At 43.2% G+C, this 12,559-nt stretch overlaps 1 protein-coding gene across 1 annotated transcript; it reads left to right on the forward strand.

Annotated features, from left to right (window-relative positions):
* Positions 1–1,783: 1,783 nt before the first annotated feature.
* Positions 1,784–2,863, forward strand: LOC311115041 (neurogenic differentiation factor 2-like; the record flags this gene model as incomplete). The annotated part of the gene is made up of 1 exon (XM_084190254.1): positions 1,784–2,863. The coding sequence occupies one exon, from the start codon at positions 1,784–1,786 to the stop codon at positions 2,861–2,863; it is 1,080 nt and encodes a 359-aa protein (XP_084046380.1).
* Positions 2,864–12,559: the final 9,696 nt, after the last annotated feature.

Raw genomic sequence — 12,559 nt, forward strand, 5'->3', positions numbered from 1 at the left:
CTATGGATCTATGGAAACAGAGAGATGAAGAGAGAGAGATACAGAGGGAGAGAGAGGGGAGGCAGAATTATTCTTCACTGTCAGCTCATTATTTCTGCGTCTCATGGCTTAGATGGAAGATTTATCGATGATTTTATCTGGGTGTTCATCTTGGAGAAAATGAAAGGGTGGGTGGGGCGTTATTGAAAGCTAATGCGGATGTAATTTATTTGTGTTTGTGTAGTTTTATCATCCACAATTATCCTCCAACAGCACAACCTTTTACATTCCAAAATACATCGATAGCTCCCGTAAATCACGCAAGCACAGGCCATGCAAGAGGAGCTTATTGTTGCAATAAATAAATAAAAAATCTGGTTTCTAAAATGCATTTCTGATATATATTTAACAACTGCTAAAAGCATACAAGCAATTTCCATCTGTAAATGCAAACCTCTCCAACTAAAAGTGGTTTAGAATCGTTCAGTCGTGCATACTGAATTATGTGTGAAATATTTTTCTTGTAAGGTAGTCTACATGGTCTGTTAATTAAACGTTTTTTTTTTTTTTTTAATTGAGCAAATCTCCTGAGCCTGAAATTTCAAAACGAGATTTTGCCTCTGGCACACCCTCGAGATAATTAGCACCGTATTCCTCCTGGTTGACTTTGGGTCCACACACATCACGTAGCCCAACCACAGTTCTCCATAGCCTAGCAGAGATACAAGAGATTTACAGTGATTTAGGGTGACAATATGTTATTGGTTTGAGATGGTTTAAACTGTCCATCTATCATCTCTTTGCACTGGCTATTTACATTCAAATACCATCTCGTTTCTCCTTTTCGGATAATTGACGCTATTTTCAGAAAGGCCTGGCTCAATCAACTTTGTATTTTTGTATTATAATCTTTGGATGATATTCTAATTGGCGTTTGGGTAAGATATTTACAAATTAAATAATTATTGAGTGTCATAATAACAATGTACATTATTATTATTATTATTACTATTATTATTGTTATTATTATTATTATTATTATTATTATTATTTATTGCCAATCAAAATTGATCTTTGTGGATATGATAATCTTGTATTAACCCATGGGTATCTGTAGTGCCCTCTGGTAGGCTATTAGGCTGAGCATTACAAGAAAACAGTGGCTCTGCAGGTGTGGTAGAAGTCATCTCAATGTCAAATTTTACAAAAATGTGATAGCGTATTCATTCAAATAACTTCAGATATCCACACACAATATTTTGTGATCTCGTCTGACACGATGATCAACACCAAGGTAGACACGCTAAAATTAGACTATAAATGTACATATCCTCATGCCATGCTTTTTGTGGAGGTGGGTAGTGTAGTGGAATAGTGCTGGAATGTAGCCAAGAGTATGTGGGCGTCGGGGGGAGTGAAAGTAGGGGCAAGTCGCTTCACAGCGCGCCCCACTGGATCTGTAATGTGGCCTGTACCGCTGAGACCCGCTGTGCCAGGGCAGGAGGGAGCACATGGACGACAGCAGGGAATTAAATAGGGGACCCGTCAGCCGATAGACCCGGGTGTTCACTGAAATGTTTCCAATGGCATGCTGTTTTAGTTTCTCCCAACAGTTATAACTTAAGTCTTATTTGGCTATTCATTTCCTCTGGCTTTATCATGAAGAGCTGTTAATTAAAACTTGAGTATTATCCCATTGTTGTTGAATGCATTTCATTACATTCTTGTTTTACCATTTAGCCCTTTTCTGATTTGAAATGTCCTCACTCCTCATACAACTTCCTTTATCTCTTTCAGTGCCGCAATGTTGACTAGGCTGTTCAGTGACCCGTCGCTGCTTCCCGATATGCATAAGTATTCGGCCTGGGCAGAGGACAGCGAGAGCGAGGACTCGAAGACCAAGGATGATGAGGATCACTGCCGCGTGGGCGATGACGACATGGATGTCCCGGACCTGAGAAGCAGCCGGGCACATTCTGAGATCGGCGGTGAAGACGAGGAGGACGACGAGGCGGATGAGGACGAAGGAGAGGAAGGTGCAGAGGGGGACGGGCCCAAAAAACGGGGCCCTAAGAAGCGTAAAATGACACCTGCGCGTATCGAGCGCTCCAAGATGCGTCGTCAGAAGGCGAACTCACGGGAGAGGACGCGCATGCACGACCTGAACTCTGCGCTCGACAATCTGCGTAAAGTGGTGCCCTGTTACTCCAAAACGCAAAAGCTCTCCAAAATCGAGACTCTCCGTTTGGCCAAGAACTACATCTGGGCCCTCTCTGAGATCCTGCGTTCCGGTAAGAAGCCTGATCTTGTGTCCTACGTGCAGACGCTGTGTAAAGGACTGTCCCAACCCACGACCAACCTGGTTGCGGGTTGTCTGCAGCTCAACTCCCGAAACTTCCTAACGGAGCAGTGTCCGGAGGGGGGACGCTATCCCGGCTCCAACTCCTTCTCCATGCATCCTTACCCCTACCAGTGCTCCCGCCTCTCCAGCCCTCAATACCAGTCTGGTTCCAACTCGCATCCCTTACGGACACACGGGTACTGCTCAGCCTACGATTCACTGTACGGTGGCAGTGGATCTCCAGAATACAACAGCCCAGAGTACGAGGGGCCCATCTCCCCTCCCGTGTGCATCAATGGCAACTTTTCTCTGAAGCACCAGGGCACTACGTCCCCCGAGGTTGCCGAGAAAGGCTACCATTACTCTATGCATTACTCTGGCCTGGCCGGCTCTCGCCCCACTGCTGGCCACATATATGGTTCTTCAGGGGTGCGGAGCAGCATCCAGTCTGAAAACGTATCGCCTTACCACGACATGCACCTGCACCACGAAAGGGCCCCCGTCCCCGTATACGATGAACTCAATGCGTTTTTCCACAACTGAAACGGCAGTAATATTGCCATGTGTGTGAGTCCTCTTGCAATCAACAATCAGTTAGTTGCCCACCTTTGGCAAGGCGCGTGCACGGTCACCCCCCACCCCCTCCCCTAAACCTTAGTCCCAAAGCACTATGACACCAGACACTGACTATTGTGGAAAAAGCGTTTTATTTATTGTTTTTCTATGTCCTTTTATATAATTGTATTTATTTTGTATCTATTCTGTGACGATGGTATGCTGTGAAAATGTTGCATTTGAAATGGAATGTGTACAGATTTGACGGTGATTGAAATATGGATTGTTATTGAAATAGCTAGATGAACAGAGTTCAAATGTAACCAGATAGTCACGTTTATAACATTGTAACAACCGATGATGCTGTAACTAATTTGGAAAGAATAGCCTAATCTGAAAATAGAGAATTAAATTAAGAAGCAAGCAGTGCACTTAAAAGAAAGCACGTCGCAGAGATAGGAAGATATATATTTTTTCATGTCGACAATTGGCAACAGCTATGTCAGAAAATAAAACATATTTCACATCTATGCAAGAAATAGCCTACGCCAAACGAGTATACAAGGACCAATTATAGGCTATATCTAAAATAGTGTACATGAAATCATCAATTTAAGACTTCTCAACAATATCGTTTCATTGCTGCTCGGCCCCTATTCTGACTTGCCATAACACACACGGGGGGAAATGCTTGACGTCTCATTTTTTGTTGAGGGACATGGATTCAAGTTAAAATTGTATGTCCTCACCATGATGACACAGAGAATACACTTTTCGATCCCTAGAATACCACCAATGGATAAGGAAAAGCAAATGAAAAGCAAACAATATTTGGCAGAGTAGGCCTACTAGGCTAAAGCCAACATTTAAAATTAGTGATTCTAAAGAACCAGATATGGGCTCATGCTACCAGCTCCTGCTGGTCAAGTCTTTATAATGTAGACGATTCATTAGAGTAGGCTACCTTTAATGGGTTTGCAAGATTGCACTATATTTTAGATGTCATTCAAATGCAATCGAAAGTAGTTTAATGTAGGCCAATAGCCTTGTCCTTTATACATCTACAATCCTGTCAGTGATTGAACGGAGAATCGGATAGGCCTACAAAAAAATATGTTAAACACAATATTTCATGTCATGTCACAGGAACAAATATGGCAAGTCAAGTAACTTTCCAATCAATCGAACACATTGACTTGTTGAATAGGCGTATTTCTAAAAGTGTAAGGGCAAGGATTTAGCACTCAATTTCTAAATAGTCGAAGTTGTATCAGAAGGTCGATATATTGCACTGAAATAACATTATTATTATTATTATTATTATTATTATTATTATTATTATTATTATTATTATTATTTACAAACGTTATTATTTAATGCATTATTTTGTCTATAATAACTAATCAATGCAATTATTTCCACCAAGGGTCCCCAGAGTCGTCAACATGTGTTGCATTTTTCATTGAAAGTTAAAGTTAAAACTTTGTATTTAAACAATGTGTGTGTGGTAAAATAAAATGATAATACATTAAATTGTGCTACATCATTTCATTTTAAACATATATCCAAGTTGTTTATCTGTAAACGTTGTGTTTTCTCGTTGAATTTGAGAACCATTACATAGGGTAAAACAGGTATCTTCTGGCTATCTGGCCTAGTTATTAGCCTAATCATTAACTACGTAAGGACTATATTATATTATTCCTATGAAATGATGATGCAGTGTGGCCTGGAAAGGGATGGGTTTACTGTTAAACATCCCTATATCGCTCTGGTTTCGGTAAGTGCGTTAGGCTATTACAAGGAGTAGCATCACTTGACATGTGACTCCAACAGTTTCTGCGGGCTATATCCAAAGGTTTAATATGGCAGATTTATAAACTATCTCAAGATGTTGCAGTAAGTCCCATTCTACAATTAAACCCACAAAAAGTGTTGCTGAATGAGTTCGAAACCATGTTTCAAATACTTTCACTCTGGGAGAAGCTATATTCCTAATGATTTGGCATGGAGGCAAAACTGGCATTATAGGATCTAATCAACAGGCCAACACCATCTTTCCGGAACACAACGAACATATTAGAAAGGCGAATGTGTCAACAAAGAAGCCCTGCAATGGACTCTAATGAGTTGAACAGCAGGATCTGGACAGATTGGGAGAAGGCCTCCGGTTCTGCAGGCGAGCCAAACTCCCTAACAGTTACCAAAGGGCCTGTCTGAAGCTTTCGGGGATTTCTAGGATGTTCAAATGATCTGGGAGCCGTTATAAACTCATTGTTTGAAGGGAGGGACTGCTATGACAACCAACTTCTAGATCAGGGGTGTGCAACTTTGATGTGGGTGGGGGCCACAAAAAAATCGGAAAAAACCATGAGGGGCCGCAGTGGCTCGCGGGTCTGCGTACCGACATCTATACCCACACATGCAGTCAGAGCCGGCCCTAGTCTTTTGGGGGCCCTCCCACCTTGCGAGCAAAACATTTTAGCGCGCCCCCTCTTGCCAGCAAAGAGAAAAACATGACATTTTAGAGTTAATTTCTTGCAATTTTACAAATTTTGCCATGGGGCCTAGAGAAAATGTTGCAGTTTTAAAGCAAGTTTGCTGCAATTCGACATATTTTTCCATGGGGTGAAGACAAATGTTTGCAGTTTTTGATATGATAGGCTATCTGATCAATGGTTGCCCATCCCTGTTCTAGATCATGAGTGTGTGTAGTTTTTCAGGCTTCTTTTTCGTCTGTGCATACAAGCAGCCGTGCTCCTGCTCCCTTTGAGCGCATGCCAGAATATTCTTGGCATCAAAGGTAAACTTGACTCAAACGGACACAAGGGTCACAATGCACGGGATAGAGACAAATGGGCGGTGTAAATGAGATTATTTTTTAAACACGGAAGAAATACAGAGACTATAGCCCTATTCATTGACATTAAATTATCGACAATTGTGGACCAAATGAACACGAAACATAAGGGATCCCAAACAAGCAAAGATATAATTTGTAATCATAACACGGCATTGGAAAGAGGCTAAAATAATGCGGGCAGCAGAGGACCTTATTATAGCCCATGTAGCCCATATTGGAATGACGACCTTGACTTCAGGCTCATTGGCTCAATGGACATTGACAGTGACGGTGAGAAAGATTTGGGAACCAACAAAAGAAAGTAATGTGTTATTAATTATATTACTTCGATTACAGTTTTTGCAGTATAGGCTATTTGCCACAGCACATTTTATAAACGCATTCCTTCAACCCCACCTTTATTTCTCCACAGGTAGCCTACCCTGATGGACTAAACAGGACATCATAACTCATTATAACTCATTATAACTCATCATAACGTCGATAACTGGGGCGGCAGGTAGCTTAGTGGTTAAGAGCGTTGTACCAGCAACCGAAAGGTCGCTGGTTCTAATCCCCAAGCCGACTAGGTGAAAAATCTGTCGATGTGCCCTTGAGCAAGGCACTTAACCCTAATTGCTCCTGTAAGTCGCTCTGGATAAGAGCGTCTGCTAAATGACCAATTTATTTATAACTCTCTCTCTCACACACACACATACACACACCGAGAGAGAGAGAGAGAGAGAGAGAGAGATTAAGTAAGCTTTGGCAATATGTACATTGTTACGTCATGCCAATAAAGCTAATTTAATTTAATTGAGAGAGAGAGCGAGAGAGAGAAACTTTTGTGAGTGTAATGTTTACTGTTAATTTTATATTGTTTATTTCACTTTTGTTTGTTATCTATTTCACTCACTTTGGCAATGTAAACATATGTTTCCCATGCCAATAAAGCCCGTTGAATTGAGAGAGAGAGAGAGAGAGAGAGATTTTTCCATTGTGCTTGACTTTTATCATTTATTTTGCCAGGCGTAGATTCTAGTTCTCTAGGTTACAGTTACAGGTTTTTACTTTAATCAAAAGTGTATTGTGTGATTGTATTCCCTTGATGCAAAACTTTTTTCGTCGGATTTTTGTTTGTCAGAAAATACAGTAGGCCTATTGTTTCAACTAAAATTATTTGTTTTTAATGACTCTCTACACTAACCTCATCTGATTTTACACTTAAAAAATGTAACTGGTGCATTTTTATGAACTACGTTTGCGGATTTGGAGTAAAATGCACTGAATGAATGTGCCTATGAATGTGCAAACATGCTTTTCAAAATTGACCATCAACTAGTTGAATGGCCTCCCGCACTGACTAATGCTTTTGATATTGATGATTGCACTAAAATATATATACATTTTAGTTTATAGCATAAGCACATTAACAACAGTAAAACATTTATATTCCAAAATATATATATATTTTTTTAAATTCACATGTCTCTGATGGAGAAACTAGATAATAGCCTACTATCTCTCAAGATTTCATGGAGCACATAGGCATAAGACATCGAATAAATTCACGGAGGGTATTCATTCCTGACTATCAGCTATAATTAAAAATACATGGACGTGCTGTAAAGTAAATATCTGAATGATAAAATAAAATGCAATTTAAGAGACAACAGGCCTAATCCCAAAAGTATTATGTCCAGCAGCTCGTGCGATCTAATATTGTCGTCGTAACTCTTGAACTCTTCATGAAGCTTATTAAATTCCATGATAAACGTGAGGGGGAAAAAATTAGGTGTGGTTTTGAGGCAAGTCTTCCAGGCTCACAATGCAAGGGGCAGCAGTTGCCCTCGCGCCTCCCTTGTGCCCGGGTGAGATGATGCCACCCGGGCTAGGTTTGGAGCGCTGCCCCGGGACCCATATGTTCCTCAAAATATCCAGGGTGCGATTAGCTGAGGACACTCCGGCTCACAGAAGAAAGGGAGCCAGGCTTGGCCCGTGGAGTGATGATGACCGGCAGCAATGTAGGCCACCACCGCAAACAGTAACATAAATTGAGAATAGCCTTGTTAAAAATATAATAAATAAAACAACATACATATGGACAGAAGTCATTTTGTAGCCCTAGTTTTGTTGTTGGCGATTTGCATTAGAGGTTAGGCTAGACAAAGGTCGGTGTGACATTTGGACAGCAATCTAAATTGAAAGTTTTACAAATAAATCGAGCATTTAGCCAAATGTTACATCAATAGACAAAATACAAATATAAAACGAACATAATTACTTATCGGATATTAGCCTATAAAAATAGAGAAAACTTTACTTCATCCCAAAAGCAGGAGTTTTTCGGGTGCATGAAATGGGAATATGTCTGATGTAGCCTATGCTCAATCGACTGCATTTATCTCCGTAATACTTGAGTTTGCTTATACAGTATATGTGACTAAAATCATCTAGGCTATTTTTAGGGTAGTCCATTCCTTTTTGTCGTTTCAAACGGAACACTGAACACCATTCACTTGCGTGTTTCACTCTGCGATGACAGTGCGCGAGAGGATGTGAAATAAGCCAAGGTCTAGGCTACCGGGTCATTTGCTGCGTCCCATTACACGTGACTGTGATGTGACTAAATTGTGTATTCACTCAGTTTGGGATAATACAATTACCGGAAAGATTTAGGCTATCTTGACAGACTGAATAAAAAGTTGTGTGCAGAAAGTTGAGTTCTGCATGATGTATTGCATAAAAGAAGCCTAGGTTAAATAGCATACGATAATGCTATAGGCGTAGAATATTTTTTCAAGTGCGTTTTTAGGGAAATCAGCAAAAACCGAAGTTTGCTGGTGTGTTTCGACAGTCAGTGCAGGTGGTGGAGCAGGCTCGAGCCAGTGGGAGAGGGCATCTATCAAAATATTCCCCCGTCAGGCGTGAGGTGCACGCTTTCCAGAGGCGGAAGTTGGCAGCCGTGCAGCGGTGCGAGTGCCAAGTTCCTTAATGTTCCCCTGCACCAGCACGAGCTCTGGAGAGGACACCCGCGTGCCTCGCCGCTGCCTCGTGCCAGTTTGCCCGGCCAAAGTGTCGCTGCTGGGAGGAGTCTGTATTTCTTTCCTAATTTCACGACATCTGTTCATTATCCAGCACGTTTAAAAATAACGTTCTTATTCTGACTTCAAAACAAACACACACACACACACTGAGTACGTGCTGAACAAATCCTCTGGTGAAAACTTCTTCATGCTGTTTTATCAATTGACATAGCAGGCATTTACATTTTGGGATTGTTAACGAATGTGGTATCTGGCTAAAACTTTGCATTACAATCATTCCCTTATTTCTGCCCGAACCACGACTGATGTAGATACCCTGCACAGAGCAGCGGTAGGCTCATTTTCAGCACCATGGAGAGAGCTCCCAACCTGGGCGTACCTAGGCTATCCCAACCTGCGCGTACCTAGGCTATCCCAACCTGGGCGTACCTAGGCTATCCCAACCTGGGCGTACCTAGGCTATCCCAACCTGGGCGTACCTAGGCTATCCCAACCTGCGCGTACCTAGGCTATCCCAACCTGGGCGTACCTAGGCTATCCCAACCTGCGCGTACCTAGGCTATCCACGAGCTCGCACAGGTGATAGAATGGTTCCCACACGTCATTCATATTCTTTCTAAACATTGATTTATTTTTAAATGATGTATGAAAATATTTGGACTGTGTGGACTTAAGTCAAAACAATTAGTTAAAGAAAATAATGTTACAGTAACTCCTCTCTGCCCAGGATGGTGTTTAATGTTGACAACCAGCAGCACAATCCTCAGCTCTGAGAAATGGAGGGAGTCACTGCAACAGAAATGGGGCGTTTGCAACACCAGGGTTGTGGGTTCGATTCCCACAGGGGGTATGAAAAATAAAAAAAAATAATGTATGCACTAACTGTAAGTCGCTCTGGATAAGAGCGTGTGCTAAATGACTAAAATGTAAATGTATTGAAGGCTACGGACTTCACCAAACACACAATATTCCCGCGCCCTCTGCAAAGTGAGTGAATAAATCTCGCTGTTTAAATTAGCGTGTGTGCCCACTCTTTTCTCACTAAACTTGGTGGAATATATCAAAGAAAAGTGTTTGTCCGAAATAACAGTCAACGATTATCAAAATGTCACAAGTAACTGGTGTGAATTCCAATTAACAAGTCTAAATACTAGAAATGCAAATTGAACAGGAAACATTTAAGAACCTATAGGCCTACTTATAATACCGTGTGTCTCAATAAAATATAAATATAAATAATTGTTTTATGACATTATGCTCATTCATAAAAGCTACAGGAGAGGGATTTTTTAGAAGAGACCATGATGCTAAAGGTAAGTAAAGTAAACACACACACACACACACACACACACACACACACACACACACACACACACACACACACACACACACACACACACACACACACACACACACACACACACACACACACATACACACACACAAAGAGAGGGAGTGTGAGAAAGCATACTTTAAATATCTTGCCTCTCACATAGCAAATACAAGCATGCACACAATCCGACACAGCCAGCCCCATGCATGCACTGCTCAGCCCCAGTGCCAGACTGTATGCCAGACAAGGAGGCAAGGCTGTCACTGGCAGGCGATTCAGTGGAAATTCCACAACATCTGTTTGTTATCGCACAATGGGGCACGGCGGTGGGGCATGGGCGACGGGGGCAGACGAGGCAGAAGCTAAACGGAGAATCTGCTACTGTTGGACTGAATGCCAGGGGAGGAACGAAGGGGACACAGGAAGGGTACGGCCAGGGTGGGTGACAGGGAGAGATGGAGGTCTGGAGGGTGGGTGCCAGGGAGAGATGGAGGTCTGGAGGGTGGGTGACAGGGAGAGATGGAGGTCTGGAGGGTGGGTGCCAGGGAGAGATGGAGGTCTGGAGGGTGGGTGCCAGACAGGGGTGGAGATTAGGAGGGGTGCCAGGTAGGTTTGGAGCCTTAGTGGGGTTGCCACTTTCTACGTATGTTTAGAGGTTTCAGGGTTGCCATGTATTGGGGTTTTGCGGTTTTGGGAACAATACAGGCAGGGGTGGAGATTACAAAGACCCCAGGGAGGGTGAGGGCTATAGGGGACAATGGCTTGGTAACTATAGTTTATTGTTTACCCTCTGCAGATGGATCCTTCCGTCTGACAACTGTCAGTCATCTCTGCGGAGGCCAGTGAAGCTATGTTCTGGCTGGTCACCAGTGAGGCCCTCCCTGGGATGGGCGTGGTTGAACCATGTTTAGGAGGTTAAGTAGGAGTGTGCATGGGGACGCTGCTGGATCAGAGGGGGTAGCTGTGGGTTGTTGCTGGTCTGCACAGATGGCATGTGTTATAGGAGTGTGTGTGAGTGTGCTCTTGCGAGCTTGTGTGTTTGTGTGTGTTTGTGTGTGTGTGTGATAGGGTTGGATGATGCCCCGGTCACATGGGCAGCAGTAATTGGCCTCCATATTGACCAGTTTGCAGTGCTGGGGGGAAGGCAGTCTCCCAGCTGGACCTGTCAGATGGTATCCCATCCACCTCACTGATCACCCCCCTGACGACCTCTCCTCCACTCTCTTCCTCTTCTCTCTTCACCATCCCTCCTGTCCTCCAGCACCTCTCCTTTCATCTCCTGTCTTCTCCTCTTCTCTCTTCTATCCTCTCCTACCCTTCACCACCTGTCCTTTCCACTCCACTCCTCGGCTCTACCATCTCAACTCTCCTCCTAGTCCTCTTCCACCTAAACTCTAACACCTCTCCACTCCTCAGTGTTCAGTTACATTTAGGTCACTAACAATAAAAAAAAAAAAAAACATGTTAGAAATGTTCCATGTATTACTGGACTAATACCTACATCTCAGCTCTCTGAATACAGACAGGTTGTGAGGTTTGCTATGAGCAGTCTGAAGCCATGCCCAGCCTTGGCAGCTGGGAGTCTCCAGGTACGTAGCAAGTCTCTCCATCGTCTCTCATTCACTCTTGTCAGCCAGGAAACATGGAGAGCTGGCACACACTCCCTGGGAAAAGGGTGGGAACAACAAGGGGGGCTGGACACACACACACAACCCTTCCCCTCAGCACAGACATGGGAGCCGATGCTGTCGCTAGGGATTCTGGGACGGCTGGCTGGCTCTGGGAGAGAGATGGGAGGACTACAGGAAAACAGTGCAGACGCAATAACTTAACAACAGGCCTACATGCTGTGTTACCTTCTGAGAGAGAGACAGAGAGAGAGAGAGAGAGAGAGAGACAGAAAGAGAGAGAGAGAGAGAGAGAGAGAGAGAGAGAGAGAGAGAGAGAGAGAGAGAGAGAGAGAGAGAGAGAGAGAGAGAGAGAGAGAGAGAGAGAGAGAAAGAGAGAGAGAGAGACAGAGCTGGCAGAATCATACCAAGGCATGTGCCAAGCAAAGTGCACATGGGAATACGTGTGTGTTCTCTACATATGCATGTCATTGTGTGTGTGTGTGCGTACGTGTGTGTGTGTGTGTTTCAGAGTGTTCATGTGAATATGGCTACCGAGTTGCGCTATGTATTAGGAGTCAGTGTGTGTGTGTGTGTTTGATTGCACCTTTGTATCTGTATGTATGCTGTGTGTGTATGTGCATGTGTAGGAAGGGGGGTGGAAGAGGGAGATGAGGGGGTGAGTGCACGTTTAAATTCTGTGACATCTGTTCATTACAAGTAGAGTATGTTTATTTTTATACAGCGAGCCACAAGCAGAGAGCTCAATTTGCACCTCTGGCTAATGTAGCAGCCTGCCTCCGCTGCACAGCAAATTAAATATTTAGCGGCAGACAGAAAGAATGAAGAAAGAGG

The sequence above is a fragment of the Coregonus lavaretus genome (assembly GCF_964263955.1).
Source record: "Coregonus lavaretus genome assembly, contig: HAP1_SCAFFOLD_1631, whole genome shotgun sequence".
NCBI classification, from domain to species: domain Eukaryota; kingdom Metazoa; phylum Chordata; class Actinopteri; order Salmoniformes; family Salmonidae; genus Coregonus; species Coregonus lavaretus.